The sequence below is a fragment of the Bos grunniens genome, chromosome 22, assembly GCF_055505025.1.
Source record: "Bos grunniens cultivar Pamir isolate PY7600 chromosome 22, Bosgru_T2T1.0, whole genome shotgun sequence".
Taxonomy (NCBI): domain Eukaryota; kingdom Metazoa; phylum Chordata; class Mammalia; order Artiodactyla; family Bovidae; genus Bos; species Bos grunniens.
Genome location: NC_141186.1, coordinates 49,110,878 through 49,132,750, shown reverse-complemented (window position 1 = coordinate 49,132,750; position 21,873 = coordinate 49,110,878). Strand labels below are relative to the sequence as shown.

At 47.3% G+C, this 21,873-nt stretch overlaps 1 protein-coding gene across 20 annotated transcripts in view; it reads right to left on the bottom strand.

Annotated features, from left to right (window-relative positions):
* POC1A (POC1 centriolar protein A) overlaps positions 1-21,873 on the bottom strand; it is a 100,735-nt gene that overhangs the window by 60,161 nt on the left and 18,701 nt on the right. For 4 of the 20 annotated variants that reach the window (XM_086367718.1, XM_086367727.1, XM_086367735.1 and 1 more), the window contains exons 1-6: positions 15,926-16,031; positions 5,459-5,543; positions 4,324-4,495; positions 3,762-3,941; positions 2,269-2,376; positions 1,189-1,304 (exon numbers count right to left, since the gene is read on the bottom strand). In XM_086367718.1, coding sequence (XP_086223844.1) covers positions 1,189-1,304; positions 2,269-2,376; positions 3,762-3,941; positions 4,324-4,495; positions 5,459-5,543; positions 15,926-15,943 — 679 coding nt within the window. In that variant the 5' untranslated portion in view covers positions 15,944-16,031. Of the gene's footprint in view, positions 1-1,188; positions 1,305-2,268; positions 2,377-3,761; positions 3,942-4,323; positions 4,496-5,458; positions 5,615-6,025; positions 6,131-15,925; positions 16,032-16,273; positions 16,477-21,873 lie in introns of those variants that run through there. The other 16 variants (XM_086367731.1, XM_086367723.1, XM_086367733.1 and 13 more) reach the window with 9 other exon arrangements.

The window sequence follows — 21,873 nt, the reverse complement described above, 5'->3', positions numbered from 1 at the left end:
AGCTGAAACTCCAATACTTTGGCCACCTGATGGGAAGAACTGACTCATTTGAAAAGACCCTGTTGCTGGGAAAGATTGAGGGCAGGAGGAAAAGTGGACGACAGAGGATGAGATGGCTGGATGGCATCACCTACTCAATGGACATGAGTTTGGGTAAACTCTGGGAGTCGGTGATGGACAGGGAGGCCTGGCGTGCTGCAGTTCAAGGAGTTGCAAAGATCGGACACGACTGAGCGACTGAACTGAACTGTCCTTCCCATTTTCGGGTGTGAATTTTGTAAGTAAGCCCATGAACTTGAAACTTAGTCCCAAATTCACAACCACAGTTCTTCAAACTACTCCAGCTCTGACTCCCCCTGGTTTCGCCCCAAACCCCCAGGTCTGTCTACCCATTCAGCCTCCGGCAGAACTCTCAACGCCTCCTGTGGTATCTCACCAGCTCCCTTTCTGGGTCCGTATCCCCACAACTGTGGTGAATCACAGTTCTGCCCAGTCACACCTGCCCTGAGGCCAGTTCCATACCCTAGTAGCTTCAGATATTTCATCTTGAGCTCACACAAGTCTGACCCCACCCCCATCTCCCTCCTGGAGCCTGACAGCAGCCCATATTGACAGCCCGCCACCCTGCCTTCCAAGGGCTACAATTAAATTAGGAGACACAGCACCAGGGCTGTGTTTGCCAGCCTGGCCCCTAACAAATGGACCCTCCAAACAGCTCCTGGCTCCACATTTGTGGAGAACACCATGGAACCAGAGGTGGCCAAGGTCCCACCAACACAGACCTCTTTTGACAAACCTCTCCCCTTCATCACCTCCAGGGCTATCAGCTTGGCCCCAGAGCACAGAGCGTCCATTACAGGGGGAGGCAGGTGGCATGTGCAGCCCCTGAGAAGTGCCCCTCACGAGGTGCCCTGACCAGAGCCCCCATTTGGCCCGCAGTGTGCGTGAGGCTCTGCCACTTCACAAATGGCCACCAGAGGGCCGGTGGATGCCAGGTGGCAACCCCTTCCATCCCCTAGCCAAGTTTCCAGACAGCCACGCCATAGACGACCCACCCCTGGAGATCCCAACAGACCTAGGACTCCCCACAGCTAGCCAGGGCTGTCCTCAGGCCCAGTTCAGCCCCGCAGCCATGAGCTGGACACCTGGCACAGCACAGTCCTGCATCAGCCCCTCGGGGACACTCACACTGATAGTGCTGTAAGAGCCGGTGAGTCCGCACGTCCCACACCTTCACCGTGTTGTCCATGCCGGCAGCAGCGATGCACGTGCCACTGGGGTGGAAGTCCACGTAGGTGACAAAGCTGGAAAGAGGGGGCCACCGAGTGCTGTAGGAGGCCTGACTCAGACCCCAGAACGCCCAGCGCCTCCCCGTGCCCACACATCTGCTCATGCTGCTCCCCTCGGCGCAGAACACCTCCCTGCTGCCCTGTGTCTTTAGCGGGCGGCCAAGGGAAGGCAAGAAGGAGAGGGCGAGGAAAGAGCTAGGAGTGACCTGGGGGGGACTTCCAGAAGCAAGTCCCAGCACAAATCTCTAAATTCGAGCAGAGACACTGCTCTTCAGACCAATGGTCAGCCAGCTGCTCGCAGGCTTTCAGTCAGAGCCGGCGCCCCGACCTGAGCCAGAGGCAGGGCAGACCCTGACAACCGAGGCCCAGACAAGAGGGGCCAGCAGGTTCCAGATCATCTGCTCACCTATTCCTAGGAGACAAGCCAAGGGCCCTTGATAGACTCATATGAGACACTCAGGATGGTACTGTGGCCTCAGGAGGGGCCCTGACATGGGGGTCTCAGCCTACTGGGGGCAAAAGCTGGGGTTCATTCAGGGACCCAGATCAGGTGAGGCCCTGCTCAAACACAGGCTCCTCCCTCTCAATGATGCAACACAATACGAACAGGCACCATCTGCTACAAGAACTGATTAGCCTTTCATTTATCAAGTCGTCACCAAGGAGAACATACTAACATCCTTTTAGGGGTTTGGGTTCAACTTCTTCAGACACACATGTCACAATTCTGAGAACTAGAAAATGAAGGAAAAAGAGAGCCCCAAGAGTTTCATGCCTTGAGGTTAAGCCTCTTATTGTTCGTGGGATGAGGCAGAACCTTTCACACACACACACACAAACAGATGCAGAGCCAGGGAGCAGCAGAGACATGGCTGAGGGACCCCAATGCCACCACCGGAGGCCCCTACAGCCTTTTTATGCCCTAGTCTGTGCTGTTCTCGAGGGCCTACAGGTGGGGGGAGAGGATCTAGGAACTTACCCGCCATGCTCACAGTATGAGTGGACACACTCCCGGCTGGTCTTGTCCCACAGTTTGACAGTTTTGTCATCACTGGCGGATACGATGAGCCGCCCATCCGGGGAGAACCTGAACCGGCGGGGACAGGAGTTACACCACCAATCAACAGACATCACAGGTGCCACACATCGCCTTCCAGTCACTCTTCTTGAGCTGCCCAGCACAGGAATGTGCTGGGGCCACACACCCTGCTCTGACCCTGAGTGATCCTGGGCAAATGCTCTTCTCTCTGCAAGATGGACCAGAAGGGTGCCCACCTTCTGGTGAGCAGGTAAGAAGTATGGTCACACACAAGGCCCCTGACACTGCACATGGCAATATGCATGCTGACTCTGGTGCTGTAGCAACAAAGTGGCCCAAAGCTCACTATGGACATCGTTATCCTGTCCCCAGACGCCCTGAGTCCATATGTGACTCAGAATGGGTCAGCAAGACCAGATGCCAACTAAAAAAGATGGAGGTTCTGGAGACCTACCACCAAAGGCCTGGTGTGAGTTCAACACTCATTTGCTGGCTGGGCTGCTCCCACTATCAGAAGCCCAATAGTGAGGACCTCTCACAACAGCCAGGGACCTCCCAGGACAGAGAACCGAGTGCTCTAGAGGACAAGTAACTTCCTGGGGTCCCCAGAAGAGCACAGCTCAACAGTCCCCAACCTCTGACTCCCATGGTTTCCTGGTGTCCCCAGACACCCTCAACCTCTTCCCCTGAAGCACACAGATTTGACACGTGAGATCTGTTGAAATAAACAGAATAAACCAGAAGTAGGCATAGCTGTGTCTGCAGCTTTTAGGCCTTGAAAAGTACTTTCATTACCTGGCCCCACCCCCACAGCACTGGCCCCACACCAGAAGGAAAACCAGCTTCCAGATCAACCTCATCAGAAGCCTGGGGCCCCATCAGGCTTCTGGAACAAAACCCGCCTCTGAGGAGCAGAGCATCTAAGAGATAAGGAGGCAAGCCTCAGTGCCAGGGGCCCAGCTTCTAAGCTCAGCTCCGCCACTTAATCCCTGTGTCAAAGGGCAAGATATTGCATTGTTCTGAGCCTCATGTTCCTCATCTGCAAAATGGCAACAATGCCACCAACTTGCAAGACTGCCATGAGGAGTTAGAAGAAAATGTCTAGGGGTGGTATGATGTTATCTTGTTGTTGTTGTTATTGCTAATAAGTGGCCCCTGATGACCCACTTTGGGCACGTCAGCACAGATGTCAGGGGTCAACTGTGGCCAGCAACTGGCTAACTTACCCCTCATGCATTAGCTCAGCGAAGCTTTGATAGCTTACAATGTGAGAACTACTAATGTTCTTATTCACAGATAAGGAAGCTGAGGCTCGGGAAAAGTAAAGAGTGGCTAAGTAACTTGTTCAAGGTCAGGATGCAGACACCTGGCATCTTTTCTGTACCCCCAACCCCTGGGGTCTCTCCGACAATCTCAGGTAGGACTACACTCACTTGGCACAGCGGACCCAGTTGATATGCTGGCTCAGGGAGAACAGGAATTTCTGGCGATGAGTGGACCACACCTTGACTGTCTTGTCGTCAGAGGCTGTCACGAAGGACTGGCCATCACTGCAGAAATGGACGCTCCTCACTGTGGCCGTGTGTGCACGAAACACAGTTGACTCGCCTTTGCTGCAAGGATGGGTATCCAGAGTCAGGAAATCCATAAACCCGTAACAGCAACATAAGGGCACATCGAAGCTCTCCCCACTCCTCAGGACCCTCCCCAAATCAATCCAGGCCTGAGTGCCCCAGTCCCCAAAAAGGGAAGCAAGAGCCTCCCCGCCAGGAGCAGGACCCCCGCCCACCTCACCCACGTGCACGCAGCATCAGGCGGGATCCTCCCAGGAAGGCTGAGGTCAGCCCAGAATCTCCCTGCTGACCCTGAAGGGAGGGCCCCGACTGAAGCCCAGCTTCTAATGGCACCCCCTCAGAAGTTAGGCAGAGGTCCTACTGTGACCAGTCCAGCACCAGGGCCAAGACTCAGACAAGCCCGTTCATGTCTTTAACTCACACGTTGGGTACCCATATGCGGACAGTCTTGTCGCGGGAGCCAGAAGCAAGCAGGTGTCCCGAAGGGGAAAAGTTCACACAAGTTACGGCGTCCTTGTGGCCGGCAAATCGGTAGGCACGGGTCTGGGGCTTCATGTGCCACACCATAAGGCACGAGTCCATGGAGCCACTGGCTGAGGAGAGAGCGGACACGTGACCCTCAGCTCGAGCAGGCTGGAGCCTCTGCCAGGAGCTGGGGCACGGTGGGCAGCAGGGAAACTCAGCTTCACAGCCAGCTCCATCTTCTCCATCTTCAGTCACACCTCCAGTGACTGCTGAGCGGGGTTTTGGAGAGCCTGTGGCCTGTTGACTCTCTAGGCAGCAGGTCCACACAGGAACCGGCCAAGGATATGCCCATCAGCTAGCCCTGCAAAGGACCCAGGTCTCCCCAGAGACACACTCTGAGGCTCTAGAGAGCAAGTCCTCCTAAAACTGGAGAGCCAGCTCAACCCAGTGGGCTTATTACCGTTAAGAGGATCCATCAGAAGGGCCCCAAAACAGAGCCCAAATGACTTTGGTTTCCTTTTAACCTCCACTGTATCATGAAACCAGCAGTTTCTGGCAGGGGACCTTGACGATGGGATGAAGGGGGAAGCTCATCCATAGAAACAAGAAAGCTGCAGCCATGTATGAACCCTCAAGTGGCCAAGAAGGGGGCACTCAGCTGTAGCATAAGGGCAGTGGGGGGGAAGGGCATACACGGCTCTGCTCCACAGCCTTCTCACTGGTGGCATCTTCAACAAGAAGGCGTGCCCATGGCACTGTGGACAGCAGAATCAGTAAAGGCCCAGGGAAATGCCACCGTTTAGGCTCATTCTGAGGCCAGACCTCAGAGGTAGACAGGGTATGGAGGGAAAAGCCCGGAACTAGGTCCTACTCTCAAAGGCTGTATGATCTTGGCAAGGTCCCCAACCTCTCTAAGCCTCACACTCCACGTGCAGAATGGAACTCAGAAAGCCTAGTGCCCAGGGCGCTGGCTGCTGAAGCAGCCTGCAGGTCTAGAGAAAGCACCTGAGTTCTCACTGTGCCCTGCGCCCCCCATGCCACACCTCCCAGGCAGAAACTCGACCTTCTCAGTCCAAGATGCCTCCTCTTACCCAGCTGCTTTGTGTTGAGACTGAAGTCCACAGAGGTGACTGCATCTCGATGGCCCTTAAAATGCCTCTCCAGCGAGGGGTCCTCCTGAGGGAGAGCCAGGGTCAAATGCGTGAAGCCTGGATGAGGAAGGGGCTTCCCTAGGTCCAAGACACTTCCTAGAACAACCAGGAGGGTTTTAAAATGCTCAAGGTATGACCCTTTATATAGGAAAATTCCAAGGAATCACTAAAAAACTATTATAATAAACAAGTTCAGCAAAGTTACAGGATACAAAATAGACAAAAATCAAGTATATCAACAATGAACACTGTGAAGAATAGAAGTATGAAAACAATTTCATTTATGATACATAAAGAAAAAACTTAGGAATAACTTAACAAAAGATGTGCAAAACACAGTGAGAACTAAAAGAAAAAATCACTGAAAAAAGTAGAAGGAGACCAGTTAAGATAAGAGGCTCCAGTTCAAGACGGAATAAAAGTATGTGTGCTCATCTCCTCCTGTAGGAACACCAAAATCACAACTAGCTGTTGAACAGTCATCGACAGGAGGATGCTGGAACCTACCAGAAAAGATATCCCACGTTCAGAGACAAAGAAGCCAAGGCGAGACAGGAGGAGGGGCACAATCACGATAAAATCAAATCCCGTACTCTTTGGGTGTGTGACACATAAACTGGAAAAGAGTAATACCAAAGAAGCTCTCCCACTGTTGTGAAGGCTCTGAACCCCACATCAGGCTTCCCACCTGGGGATCCCACAAAGGGACTGGGAATCCCCAAGGAATCTGACCTTGAAGGCCAGTGGGATTTGACTACAAGACTTCCACAGGACTGGGGCAAACAGGGACTCCAGTCTTGCAGATCACAAACAAAACAAAATAAAACCCAGACTCAGAGAAAAGGAGCAATGACCCCACAGGAGACTGAACCAAAACCACCTGCTAGTGTTGGAGGGCCTCCTGTGGAAGTGGATCAGCAGGAGCTCACCACAGGCACGGGCGCTGGAAGCGGCAGTCTGGGAAGGTTCCCCTTGGGGTGAAGCCTCTTGGAGGTCTCTATTAACTTGATTATAGACCCCTCGGCTGGGTCCCCTCAGGCCAAACAACAGGGAAGGAGCACAACCCCACCCATCAGCAGATAGTAGGATTACAAAGCTTTACTGAGCAAGGTCCTGCCCACCAGAGCAAGACCCAGTTTTTCCCATCACCAGTCACTCCCATCAGGAAGCTTACACAAGCCTCTTAGCCTCCACCATTAGAGGGCAGACAGAAGCAAGAAGAAGCACAATCCCACAGTAACTAAAACAAAACCCACATTACAGAAAGTTAATCTCGATGAAAAAGCAGAAAGGTATGTCTCAGGTGGGGAACAGATGGGGAAACAGTGGAAACAGTGTCAGACTTAATTTTTTGGGGCTCCAAAATCACTGCAGATGGTGACTGCAGCCATGAAATTAAAAGACGCTTACTCCTTAGAAGGAAAGTTATGACCAACCTAGATAGCATATTCAAAAGCAGAGATATTACTTTGCCAACAAAGGTCCGGCTAGTCAAGGCTATGGTTTTTCCTGTGGTCATATATGGATGTGAGAGTTGGACTGTGGAGAAGGCTGAGCGCCAAAGAATTGATGCTTTTGAACTGTGATGTTGGAGAAGACTCTTGAGAGTCCCTTGAACTGCAAGGAGATCCAACCAGTCCATTCTGAAGGAGATCAGCCCTGGGATTTCTTTGGAAGGAATGATGCTAAAGCTGAAACTCCAGTACTTTGGCCACCTCATGCCAAGAGCTGACTCATTGGAAAAGACTCTGATGCTGGGAGGGATTGGGGGCAGAAGGAGAAGGGGACGACTGCCGGGAGCAGGAGCTCTGCCCGTGGCAAAGGTCATGAGGAAGGAAGCTCGGCATACGCAAAGGCGGGATCGAGCCTCAGGAGTCCCCCTGGAAATTCTCGAGCATCTACCCCCAAAACCAGAGTCTGCCTACTTTCTGCTTTGTGCTCTCACCTACACCTCTGACTTTACGGGGGGCTGTCCCCCACTACCTCTCTCTGAAAAAAAAGAGTTAACTTACAGCTCCAGTTAATAAAGTTCCTGGGTGTGATAGTGTTTCAACCTACAAACTCCTTTGGAAGTCCTCTAGCCTGCCTGAATAGGTTTTTCCGGCCACATGTGATTGCTCAGAGCCTCCCAACTGTGAGAGGCATGAGATGTTCTAAACTGTCTAAATACAGATTCCTTTGAGCAGTTAAAAGATTGATTAGAAATTGTATTGGTGAAGGGTTTTTCACTTGTTGGGCCAATGTTTGCTGCTAAGTCTCCATATCCCTTACCTGCTGTGTCTCTGGCAGTGTATTGATTAATATAATTGGTGTAAGTAGTAGCTTTAATGTTTGTACCTTTAGAGAAAAATAAGTTTTCTGAAGAAAGGGTCTTAAAATGTTAACAGGCCTCTGGGCCAGAAGATGATCCAAATCACCTAAACTTTTGCATATAAGTTTGCAGGAAGAAAGCCTGGCTTACTGCATGACTCTACCCCTTCCCCCATTATCCTCTATGCATAACTTAAGGTATAAAAACTACTTTGGAAAATAAAGTGCAGGCCTTGTTCACCGAAACTTGGTCTCCCCATGTCGTTCTTTCTCTCACCTTCTGGCTGAATTATTCAGCGTCTTTTCTCCACTGAATTTCCTCACTGAGCTATCCTTATTTCAGCCTCTTTTCTCCACTAAATTTTCTCACTGAGCTATCCTTATTTAACCACTCTTTATATCCTTAATTAAGGCTTAATTAAGCAATTATTTCCTGATCCTCGCCCCGCTTCAAATTCCCTGGATCCACCGGGGCTGGACCCCAGCAGATAGAGGATGAGATGGCTGGATGGCATCACTGACTCGATGGACGTGAGTCTGAGTGAACTCCAGGAGTTGGTGATGGACAGGGAGGCCTGGTGCTGCGATTCATGGGGCTGCAAAGAGTCGGACACGACTGAGCGACTGAACTGAACTGATGTCCCAGGTGAAGGGACAAGACAAAATCCCAGAAAAACAACTAAATGCAGTGGAGATAGGCAACCTTACAGAAAAAGAAATTAGAATAATGACAGTAAATATGATTCAGGATCTTGGGAAAAGAATGGAGGCAAAGATTAAGAAGATCCAAGAAATGTTTACCAAAGACCTAGAAGAACTAAAAAACAGACAGACAGAGATGCATAATAATACACTGGAAGGAATCAACTGCAGAATAAATGAGGCAGAAGAACTGATAAATGATCTGAGGACAGAATGGTGGAAATCACTGCCACAGAACAGAATACAGAGACAAGAATGAAAAGAAAGGCAACCTAAGAGACCTCTGGGACAACATTAAACGCACGAACATTTGCATTATAGGAATCCCAGAAGAAGAGAGAAAGGACCTGAGAAATTATTTGAAGAGAGAATATCTGAAGACTTTCCTAACATAGGAAAGGAAATAGTCAACCAAGTCTAGGAAGCACAGAAAGTCCCAGGCAGGAGAAACCCAAGGAGGAGCACCCCAAGACACATAGTAATCAAATTGACAAAAATTAAAGACAGAGATAAATTACTAAAAGCAACAAGGGGAAAATTACAAATAACATACAAGGGAATTCCCATAAGGCGATCAGCTGATTTCTCAACAGAAACTCTACAAGCCAGAAGGGCTTGATATATTTAAAGTGATGAAAGGGAAGAACCTACAACCAAGAATACTCTATCCAGCAAGACTCTCCTTCAGATTTGATGGAGGAAACCAAAAGCTTTCCCAACAAGCAAAAGTTAAGAGAATTCAGTACCATTACACCACCTTTACAACAAATGCTAAAGGAACTTCTCTAGGCAGGGAACACAAGAAAAGGAAAAGACCTACAAAAGGTAAACCCCAAATACCTTAAATGTAAATGGATTAAATGCACCAACCAAAAGACACAGACTGGCTGGGTGGATGAAAACAAGGGCATGTATGCACTTTCATTTACCACATCACTCTGCTTGACCAACCACTGACCCACCACCACCTCCCCACCCCACCCCACCCTCGCCAGAAACTGTATGTAATTATTTTATATTGTTAAGTTAATCATGTTCCCATATGGCTTGCAACTGTAATTATCATTTGTTTTTGTCTGGCTATTGATGGTGAAAACCCATAAACATCTTTTACTAATGTGATTATGTAACGATTACTCACGTAATACTATTTTATCATGACTGGTCAACAGAAAAATAATAGAACTCTACCACCAAATTAGGATCTAATAGAAAAACCGGTAAAATCCACTTTTTGAAATCCAGATGCATAACAGAATTACTTTGAAATTTTTTGAAAAACACAAATGCTCAGGTAGTGCTTTTTTTCTCCAGAGCTCCAGATGTTTCTAATGAGCAGTCATGTTTAAAAATAACTGGACTATATGACCATGTTTTGTCAGTTTTCATTCGGATCCCAAAGACAGGCAATGCCAAAGAATGTTCAAACTACTGCACAACTGCACTCATCTCACACGCTAGCAAAGTAATGCTCAAAATTCTCCAAGCCAGGCTTCAACAGTATGTGAAACATGAATTTCCAGTTGTTCAAGCTGGTTTTAGAAAAGGCAGAGGAACCAGAGATCAAATTGCCAACATCCACTGGATCATAGAAAAAGCAAGAGAATTCCAGAAAAACATCTACTTCTGCTTTATTGATTACATGAAAGCCTTTGTGTAGTAGTCAAGTAGTGAAGTCATTCAGTCGTGTCCGACTCTTTGCGGCCCCATGGACTGTAACCTACCAGGCTCCTCAGTCCATGGAATTTTCCAGGCAAGAGTACTGGAGTGGGGTGCCATTTGATCACAGCAAACTGTGTTTCAAGATATGGGGATACCAGACCACCTTATCTGCCTCCTGAGAAATCTGTATGCAGGTCAAAAAGGAACAGTTAGAACCGGACATGGAACAACAGACTGGTTCCAAACTGGGAAACAAGTATGTCAAGGCTGTATACTGTCACCCTGCTGATTTAACTGATATGCAGAGTACATCATGTGACATGTCAAGCTTGATGAAGCACAAGCTGGAATCAAGATTGCAGGGAGAAATATCAATAACCTCAGATACACGGATGACACCGCCCTTATGGCAGAAAGTGAAGAACTAAAGAGTCGCTTGATGAAAGTGAAAGAGGAAGTGAAAAAGCTGGCTTAAAACTCAACATTCAAAAAAACGAAGATCATGGCATCCATTTCCATCACTTCATGGCAAATAGGTGAAAAACAATGGAAACAGTGACAGATTTATTTTCTTGGGCTCCAAAATCACTGCAGATGGTGACTGCAGCCGTGAAATTAAAAGACGCTTGCTCCTTGGAAGAAAAGCTATGATCAACCTAAACAGCATTTTAAAAAGCAGAGACATTACTTTGCTGACAAAAGTCCGTCTAGTCAAAGCTACGGTTTTTCCAGTAGTCATGTATGGATGTGAGAGCTGGGCTATAAAGAAAGCTGAGCACCGAAGAACTGATGCTTTTGAACTGTGATGTTGGAGAAGACTCTTGAGAGTCCCTTGGACTGGGAGATCCAACCCGTCAATCCTAAAGGAAATCCCTCCACCAGGAAGGACTGATGCTGAAGTTGAAACTCCAATACTTTGGTCACCTGATGCGAAGAACTGACTCCTTGGAAAAGACCCTGATGCTGGGAAAGATTGAGGGCAGGAGAAGTGGATGACACAGGATGAGGTGGTTGGATGGCATCACCAACTCGATGGACATGAATTTGAGCAAGCTCCAAGAGTTAATGATGGAGAGAGAAGCCTGGTGTGCTGCAGTCCATGGGGTCGCAAAGAGTCGGACACAACTGAGCTGAACTATATGATGATCTATTATTTCTATCTGGTTTGTCTCACTTTTCTATTTCATATTCAGTGCTCCCATTTCATTCAGTTTATGTTCTCCAATTTCTCCATCTCTTTTTTTTTAATGTTCTTTGTGAAGCCTTTATCTAGTAGAAAATCTTTTGTATACATACATATAAAAATATACAAATATATAATATATATATTGAAGAAAATTTACGAATTTTTCCTAGTTTTTTTCACTTATCCTATTTCATATTCAGTGCTCCCATGTCATTTAGTTTATGTTTTCCAATTTTTCCAACTCTTTCATTTCTTGATGTTTTTCTCAAGCCTTTATCAAGTTATCAGGTGTAATAGAAAAACTCTTGTATATATATAATAAACAATACATACATCTATTTTATAAAACTTAGGAATTTTTGCCTAACTAAAAAATTTATGACATTTTGATTCCTCTTGTTTCACTTAGTATGAAATGTAACACAATATATCTAATTTTTTTAAAAGATATGCAACAAGCAACAAAGGTTTATTGTATAGCACTCTACAGGGAATTATAATCAATATTTTGTAATAATATAATAAAAATAATTTCAAAAATAGTATGTGTATATGTATAACTGAATCACCAAAAAAAAGAATTCTATTTTTTGGAATTTAGTAATGTTTATCTTTTTGCCAGTTTTTTTAAATGTCCTATGTATGACATACAAAATTTTAAATATATTTGTGTAGGATGTAAGATTAAATTAATATAAATAGAAATCTATTATATTTAAATTATTAATGACATTATTCAAGATGCTATATTTTCTGCCCTTGATAAAACAGTCTCAGAGAAATGTTAATATATCTCACAATTATTATATATATATATATTTTTTCCCTTTATTTCTTCAATTTTTGCTTTATGTTTGCTTCTTGTTATTGGACTTCCCTGCTTTATGTCTGCTTCTTGTTATTGGACTTCCCTGGTGGCTCAGACGGTAAAGCGTCTGCCTACAATGCGGGAGACACGGGTTCAATCCCTGGGTTGGGAAGATCTCCTGGAGAAGGAAATGGTAACTCACTCTAGTATTCTTCCCTGGAAAATCCCATGGACCGAGAAGCCTTGTAGGCTACAGGCCATGGGGTCACAAAGAGTCAGACATGACTGATCGACTTCACTTTCACTTTTTTGTTATTAGATGTCTAATGGTTTATGATGTCTATCTTGTTTGTGAATCATACCTTTTGTCATTAAAAACATTCATCCTTGTTTTATTTAAAAATACATTAATTTTTTAAAAAGATCCAGATAAATGGAAAGATGTCCCATGTCTATAGTTTGGATAACTTAATATTAAGATGCAATACTCAAGTTGATCTAAACAGAGTCAATGCTGCTGCTGCTGCTGCTAAGTCGCTTCAGTCGTGTCCGACTCTGTGAGACCCCATAGACCGCAGCCCACCAGGCTCCCCCATCCCTGGGATTCTCCAGGCAAGAACACTGGAGTGGGTTGCCATTTCCTTCTCCAATGCATGAAAGTGAAAAGTGAAAGTGAAGTCACTCGGTCGTGTCCGACTCTTCGCAACTCCATGGACCGCAGCCTACCAGGCTCCTCCGTCCATGGGATTTTCCAGTAAATAGAATCTCATAAAAATCTCAGGTGCTTTTTTTTTTTTTTTTTGGCAGAAATTCACAAGCTAATCTTAAAATGCATATAAAATATAAGACAGCCAGAATAGACAAAAATTTTTTTTAAAAAAAGGACTTCTCTTGTGATCCAATGAAGAATCTGCCTACCAAAGCAGGGAAAGAGGCTCAAGCCCTAGTTTGGTAAGATCCTACATCCTGCAGAACAACTAAGCAGATGCACCACAACTATTGAGCCCATGCACCTAGGGCAACAGGAGAAGCCACCGCAATGAGAAGCCTGTGCAACGCAACTAGAGAAGAGCTCGTGCTCACAGCAACTAGAGAAAACTCATGTGCAGCAATAAGACAAAGCACAACCCAAAATACGTTAACCAGTTAAATTAATAAAGCTTTTAAAATAAAAATAACGTATAAAAAAAGAGGGGTGCTTCCCTGGTGGTCAGTGGTTAAAAGTCCACCCTGCAATGTAGGCAACACGGGTTTGATCCCTGCTCCGGGAAGATCCCACACACGGAGAAGCAACTAAGCCCATGCACCACAACTACTGATTCTGTACTCTAGAGCCCAGGAACCATTACTCCTGAGCCTACTTGCTGCAACTACTGAAGCTCGTGTGCCCTGGAGCCTGTGCTCCGCAACAAGAGAAGCCAGTACAATCAGAAGCCCAAGCATCACACCGAAGAATAGCACCTGATCTCGGCAACTAAAGAAAGCCTGCGTGCAACAACGAAGATCCAGCATAGACAAAAACAAATAAACCTTAAAAAAAAGGGGGGGGGGGACGGTAAACACTCACTATAGAAAATAATCTGGTAGTTTCTCAAAAAGTTAAACATAGGACTTCCCTGGTGGTCCTGTGATTGAGAATCTGCCTACAAATGCAGGGGACATGGGTTTGACCCCTAGTCCAGTAAGATTCCACATGCCACAGAGCAAATAAGCCTGTGTGCTACAACCCCTGAGCCAGTGCTCTAGAACCCTTGAGCCCCAACTACTGAGCTCACGTGCTGCAACTAGTGAAGCCCACGCTGTGCTTAGCCACGAGAGAAGCCACCAAGCTGAGAAGCCCGCACAACCCAACAAGAACAGCTCTCGCTCCCCACAACTAAAGCCATGAACACCCAGCACAGCCAAAGATAAAAATAAACACATCATTTTTAAAAAACTTAAACACAGAATTATCAAATGACCCAGCAACTGTAGGTAAATACCTGTAAGAACTGAAAGCATTCTCACACCAAGGCCTGTACAGAAACATTCATAGCAGTATTAATCATAATAGCACAAAGTGGAAAAACCTTACTGTCCATCAACAGGTAAGTGGATAAACGACATGTGGTACATCCATACAACAGGATATTTATTCAGTCACGAAATGGAAACATGTACAGCTTTGAAAACATTATAAGTGAAAGACACCAAAGGCCACATTTTGTCTGAGTCCATTTATATGAAATGTCCAGAATAAAGACAGAAAATAGATTCGTGGCTGACAGGGACTGAAGGGGCTGAAGGAAGGAGATCGGGGGGAGTGGGGAAGAAGGGGAGCAACTGCTTAATGGGTACAAGTTTTTCTTTGGGGTGATCAAAATGTTCTGGAAACACAATAATGCTAACACAATACTGTGAGAGTACTAAAAACCACTGAATTTTACACTTCAGAAGGGTGAATTTTATGGTATGCGAATAACATCTCACCGAATTTATTTTTTCAAAGAGAGAAAATGGGGTCTTTCAGCAACCACCATCTCAGGAATCGGATCCCAAACCCTCCATCCCACTGTGGACTAACAAGTAAAACCGAAGGTCCACCCTGAACAAGCCCCTGAGGCTTTACCACCACCTCCACTCCACCCAGCATCAGAGAAGCTGTAGCTTAGGAAGACATGGAGATAATATTCCAGACTTCTCCATCCAACAGCAATTCATGTTGGAGAGCTATACCCCAGCCACGCAAAAATCTCTCTTTACCCCAAATATCAGTAACCTCAAAGAAGCATTTTGGGGGTACCAGGGAGCCCAGCAAAACCTCCTCTTGGGGAAAACCCGTCCTTGGTGCAGAGCAAGGACTCCAAGGAACTGTAACCAGAACAAAGGTTCCCGTTCCTCATGCCCCGCTCCACCCTCAACACACCTGCCTTTCAACTAGAGAGGGAAGGGCAGCTGGGGGGAACAGAGCAGAAACGGCTCCACCTGAGCTTCTTAGAAAGAACTAGGGTAAAACAGTACCCCCTCGAGGGCACGGTCAGATCTGCCCCGAACCACCGGACCCCTGAAATCTCCCAGCACCCTCTCTTCCAACGCCACAGGCTTGCTGGTTCCTCGTTTCCCCCAAAGCTGGGGAACACCATTGGGGTCAAAAGGCCTGCTTCCCAGTCTGGGCCCTCGGCTCAAGTACCCAGACACCTGAGAAAGCCAACAAGCCACCACTCAGCGTCACTGACTTTCACAACCCAGCCAGAGACTACCAGGCAGGTTGAGTTTTCAAAACAACCTCTCAAAAAGAGGGGCTTTGGAGTGCTCCCCACTGGCCTCTGGAAGGACCTGGGGCCGAGAGAGGGCAGCCTGTTACACTGACGCAGGCGTCCCGGGGGCCTAGCTTTCCCACAGGGAATAGGGTACACTCTCAACAAGCCCCCGTTCAGCCACCCGCTGCTCAGGGAAACGGAGACTGAAACTAGAGAGGCCCGGCACTGACCCCAAGTCACACCTCCAGTCAGGCCGTACTACTGTCTGCCCAGCTAGGAAGCAAAACCCGAGGGCAGACACTACTGGTTTGTTAGCCCCGGCAGCGCGAACAGGGCCTGGCTCGCAAGAGGCGTTCACCAAGTGCCCGCACTCAGCACCGCCTGCACCGACCGAAACCTGGGGCCTGAGAGGACCGGCTCGGAACCCCGCGTCCGGCTAGGCGCCCGCTGTCCCCGCGGAAAGACTAAAGCTCGAGCGGCCGCCGCTGACAGAAACTTACCGGGCAGTGCGCGGTCATGGCGGGGCGGGGGGCGCCCAAGGCGCCGGAGGAGCGTGAAGGAACGGCGGCTGCCGTTGCGGCGCGTTCAGTTTCCGCGCCCCCAACCGCCGCCAATAGCAACGCGGGTCTCTTCACCTCGCCCCGCCCACCGCGGTTAAAGGAGACGCGATGCCCCAAGTTTTTGCCCGGCGACCGGAAGGAAAGCTGTAGGGCCGGGTCCACGGTCTCTGCGTCTAGTGCCACCTGGCCAGTCAACCTACGGACGGCGCTGCCAAATGCCTCTGTCCACCGTCATACATTCCCACTGAGAAATTGAAAAGTCCAGGAATAAAGGGTTCCCCCACCGACCCGTAGCCAGGCTAAAAAGACCATGTACAGAGCCTTCTGGGATTGCAGTTCCAAGACGGTCCTCATCCTTGTGTCTGGAGGGTACCGGGACTACATTTCCCAAGATGCCACGAGGGTGGGACCGGGATTAACCACCCGAAGCCAACGCGTTAAGGATCCCGGAAGTAGAGGGTGTGGCTCGATGTGCTTGTGTTCTCTAAAAGCGCCTGGGAGGCCGGCTTTTCTACCCTATTCAGAGCCAATTATTGGCCCTTCAGGAATTCTTTAAGTGGTTCGCTCCTCCGAACGCGCTTAAAACAAGTGTCTGTTTAAAAGAACACTAGTCACCCGGAATCACATCCGTGGAGTCGAAAGGCCTGGGATATATTCTCAGTTCTTGCCCTGATTCGCTGTGTGACCTCGGGGAAAAAGTAACTCTGCTCTGTGGACCTCAGTTTCCCAGTTTGTGATATGAGAGGCTGTTTCGCAGCCTGGCCCTCTCAGGACCCTCAGCGCTGAGTACCCGATGTAAATTACAATACCAGTTTAAAAGAGGAAACAATGCCGGGACCTGTCCACCAGAGGCCGTCCTTGCTCACTTTCTGCTGTCCTTAGACGCGCGCCCCCACCCCCACCCCAAGCTGGGCCTGATCTAGACTGGACATTTTTCAAGATTTGTGAATCTTCCATCACCTCTTCTGGTGAAGTATGGATTGTCGATTCTTAAAATGAAGCAGGGCAAAGGCTAACAGTTTTGTCAAGAGAATATACTGGTCATAGCAAACACCCTCCTCCAACAACACGAGAGGTCTCTACACATGGACATCATCAGATGGTCAATACTGAAATCAGATTGACTGTATTCTTTGCAGCCAAAGATGGAGAAGCTCTATACAGTCAGCAAAAAAAAAAAAAAAAAAAGACCAGGAGCTGACTGTAACTCAGATCATGAACTCCATATTGCAAAATTCAGATTTAAATAGAAGAAAGAAGAGAAAACCACTAGGCCATTCAGGTATGACCTAAATCAAATCCCTTATGATTATACAGTGGAAGTGAGACATAGATTTAAGGGGTTAGATCTGACAGAGTGCCAGAACAAATGTGGATGGAGGTTCATGACATTGTACAGGAGGTGGTGATCAAAACCATCCCCAAGAAAAAGAAATGCAAAAAGGCAAAACAGCTGAGAAAAGAAGAGAAGCTAAAGGCAAAGGATAAAAGGAAAGATATACCCATCTGAATGCAGCATCCCAAAGAACAGCAAGGAGAGAGAAGAAAGCCTTATGTGAACAATGCAAAGAAATAAAGGAAACAATAGAATAGAAAAGACTAGAGATCTCTTCAAGAAAATTAGAGATACCAAGGGAACATTTCATGCAAAGATGGGCTCAATAAAGGACAGAAATGGTATGGACCTAACAGAAGTAGAAGATATTAAGAAGAGGTGACAAGAATACACAGAAGAACTGTACAAAAAAGATCTTCATGACCCAGATAACCACAATGGTGTGATCACTCACCTAGAGCCAGACATCCTGGAATGTGAAGTCAAGTGGGCCTTAGAAAGCATCACTACGAACAAAGCTCGTGGAGGTGATGGAATTCCAGTTGAGCTCTTCCAAATCCTGAAAGATGATGCTGTGAAAGTGCTGCACTCAATATGCCAGCAAATTTGGAAAACTCAGCAGTGGTCACGGGACTGGAAAAGGTCAGTTTTCATTCCAATCAAAGAAGGGTAATGCCAAAGAATGTTCAAACTGCTACACAATTGTACCCATTTCACATGCTAGAAGGTAATGCTCAAAATCTTTCAAGCTAGGTTTCAGCAATATATGAACCAAGAACTTGCAGATGTACAAGATGGATTTAGAAAAGGCAGAGAAACCAGAGATCAAATTGCCAATATTCGCTGGATCATAGAAAGAGCCAGGGAATTCCACAAAAACATCAACTTCTGCTTCATTGACTTCACTAAAACCTTTGACTGTGTGGATCACAACAAACTGTGAAGAATTCTTCAAGAGATGGGAATACCAGACCACCTTACCTGCCTCCTGAGAAACCTGTATGCAGGTCAAGAAACAACAGTCAGAACCAGACATGGAACAACGGACTGGTTCCAAATTGGGAAAGGAGCACGTCAAGGCTGTATATTGTCACCCTGCTTATTTAACTTATATGCAGAGTACATCATGCGAAATGATGGGCTGGATGAAGCACAAGCTGGAATCAAGATTGCAGGGACAAATATCAATAACCTCAGATATGCAGATGACACCACTCTAATGGCAGAAAGCAAAGGGGAACTAAAGAGCCTCTTGAAGAAGGTGAAACAGAAGAGCAAAAAAGCTGGCTTAAAACTCAACATTCAAAAAACTAAGATCATGGCATCTGGTCCCATCACTTCATGGCAAATAGATGGGGAAAAAACGCAAACAGTGACAGACTTTATTTTCTCGGGCTCCAAAATCACTGCAGATGGTGACTGTAGCCATGAAATTAAAAGACACCTGCTCCTTGGAAAAAAAGCAATGACAAACCTAGACAGTGTATTAAAAAGCAGAGACATCACTTCATATAGTCAAAGCTATGGTTTTTCTAGTAGTAATGTATGGATGTGAGAGTTGGACCACAAAGAAGGCTGAGCACTGAAGAACTGATGCTTTTGAACTGTGCTGCTGGAGAACTCTTCAAAGTCCCTTGGACAGCAAGGAGATCAAACCAGTCAATCCTAGAGGAAATCAACCCTGAATATTCATTGGAAGGACATATACTGAAGCTGAAGCTCCAATAGTTTGGCCACCTGACATGAAGAGCTGACTCACTGGAAAAGACCCTGATGCTGGGAAAGATTGAAAGCAGGAGGAGAAGGGGACGACAGAAGATGAGATGGTTGTATGGCATCACCGATGCCATCCAATGGACATGAGTTTGAGCAAACTCCAGGAGATTGTGAAGGACAGGGAAGCCTGGAGTGCTGCATTCCATGGGGTCGTAAAGAGTCAGACACGACTGAGAAAATGAACATAAACAAAACATAAACACTGATTAAGATTTGGCCAGGCCCTGAGGTTTCTCATGATATCCAAGTATCTAAGATGGTGTGTGCCTGGACCTGCAAACCAGAGACCAATGCAGTGAACTCAGAGACTGACAGTGGGTCAGGGGGCGGGGTGGGGGGTGGTGAGGGGGTTGGGGGGTAGGGGGGTGAGGGGTGGGGAGGGGGGAAGAGTTGGCATGTGGAAGAATGAGTCTCTTCTTTGGACTTGAAAGGTCTGGGGCCAGACACAAGAAATAGATACATTTTAACCTTAAGAAGAAAATGGCAACCACTCCAGTACTCTTGCCTGGAGAATCCCATGGACAGAGGAGCCTGGTAGGTTACAGTTCATCCAGTTGCAAAGAGTCCGCAGGACTGATCGACTTCACTTTTCGCTTTCACTTTTTTTTAACCCTAACTTCACTGTGATTTGGCTTAAAATTGGTTCCTGTATGTTAGAAGGGGCTTCCTATGTTAGAAATGTTCAGGCTCACTTAAGTTATACACTATGAAATTTTCCTTAAAACATGTATAGTATCACTTACACACATCCCAAAATTGTTCAGCACTGTTCAAATGACAGTTTTCAAGCTTTTCCATCAACATCTGCATCTTACTCAGCTATTCTCTTGCCTACTGGCCAAATACTTAAAATGAAAACACTAAGGAGGAAACAAATACACAAAACCATATCTATTACACAGACAGATTCATTCGTTCTTGTTGTTGGTGGTGGTTTGGGTTTTATTTTTGTCCGTTGTAGTTAGAGAACACCTCTGGTCTACAAGAGTTCATAATCTACAAAACTGCATTTATAAAATCCTTCGGTAAAATGATTTTTAAATGTCAGGCTTGCTCGAAGTGAGAGGCAGTGGAAGATTTTACTCATCCTCTCTGGTCTTTCCAGCTCCCACTGTCTGCGATTCTCACACCTCAGGGAGGAGGAACTGAGGATGCCCCACTAGCTCTTGCTCATTTACTCACCATAAAAACGCAGAGGTCTACTCTGACAAAACCACAGACAACCTAGGACCCACCACAAGCACCACAACCTAGACACCACAAGCACAGTCTCCATAAACCAAGATTGGCGGCTCCACGTTCCATGTTCTGGTGGAGCAGACTGAACCCCGTTTCTGACTGGGAACTCCATGGGAGCAGGGGATGCTCAGTGTTGGAAGAGCTTTAATGTTGTTGGGTGATCTCCATGTTGAGGAGGCTCAGGGAGACCTTCTTTTCCAAGCCCCCCTATGGCAGACATGTCTCTGTCCTGGTACACAGCCCCCACACAGGGCCCCCTGCAAGGGCCTTCCATCCTTGCATCATCACTCCCAGACTCCCTGCCACAAGGGACATGTGGCCCTCCTAGGGTTGGGGTGAACCAAGATGGCGCTCTGGTAGCAGGTCTCCCTCTTGTGGGAGTGACCCCTGCAGGATGACCCTCCCTAGGAAGACCCACTGCAATTCAGGGGAACCCACTGTGAAACTGGCATGCCCCTGCAGGTCAGCCTTCTTATAGGGGAGGCCCACCCCAAAGTGGGGAGAGGTTCCATGGAGTCCCCACCCTTCAACCTCACCTAGCTCTGCTCAGCCATCCAGCAGCAGTGGCCACTCGGTATGCACACAGCTTTGGCCTGCCCTTGCATGTTGCAAACAGTGGGTAGCATGACTAGTCACCACGGCAATTCCTGGGATGATAAGGTCAGTGGACCCAGGGGACTCTGGGGCCAGTTTTCAGAAAGACAGAGCTGGACAGTAGCCACATTCCTCACCATCCACTCAAGCCAGACAGGGATGCCTCTGAGTACTTCTACCCACACCCCATAAGTATGACAAGCATGAAGCATGACCTGTCTCCCATAGCCTCAAGAAACGCCACGAGAGATGCTAGACCTCCATTTCACATTGTCCAGGGAGAGGGGAATGGGCAGGCAGCCCAACTATGTGGAGAGGGAATTCCATAAAACTGAGGCTAAACCCCCAGCCCTGGCTCTGCACACATGAGCTGGGAGAGGGAGGCAGACATTCACAAAAGGTATTAATTCAATTTGAACCATTTCCACTAGAGAAAGCTTTCCAGTAGACAATTTGAACAGGGCTTCAGAGCAGTGGTTCTCGGCCCTGGCTGCTGTTCAGAACCTCTGCAAGTGGGGTCAGGCACCGGTGTTTTTTAAAAGCTCTCCAGGTGAGTCTAGTGGGCAGCCACAGCTGAGAACTTCCTCTTGAGATGAGTGGAACCAAAAGAACTTTCTGTGATGATGAAAATGTTCTGTATGCACACTGTTCCACAAGGTAGCACTGGTCACACGTGACTGTCAAACACCTGAAATGTGGCTACTGTGCCTAAGGAATTGGATCTTAAATTTTGTTCAATTTTAATGAATTTAAATGTAAGCAGCCATATGTGGCTAGTGGCTACGATATTGGACTGCACAGCCCTAAAATAGGGACTGGCTCTGTGGCCCTGGGGGCACAGTGTCCAGTCCACAGTAGCCAGAGCAATTCATTGTCCCCATGTCCCCCTGCCCAGCTGAGGAGGGTTTGGAGTGCTCAGTTGCCCAGTTGGTTCAACTCGTTG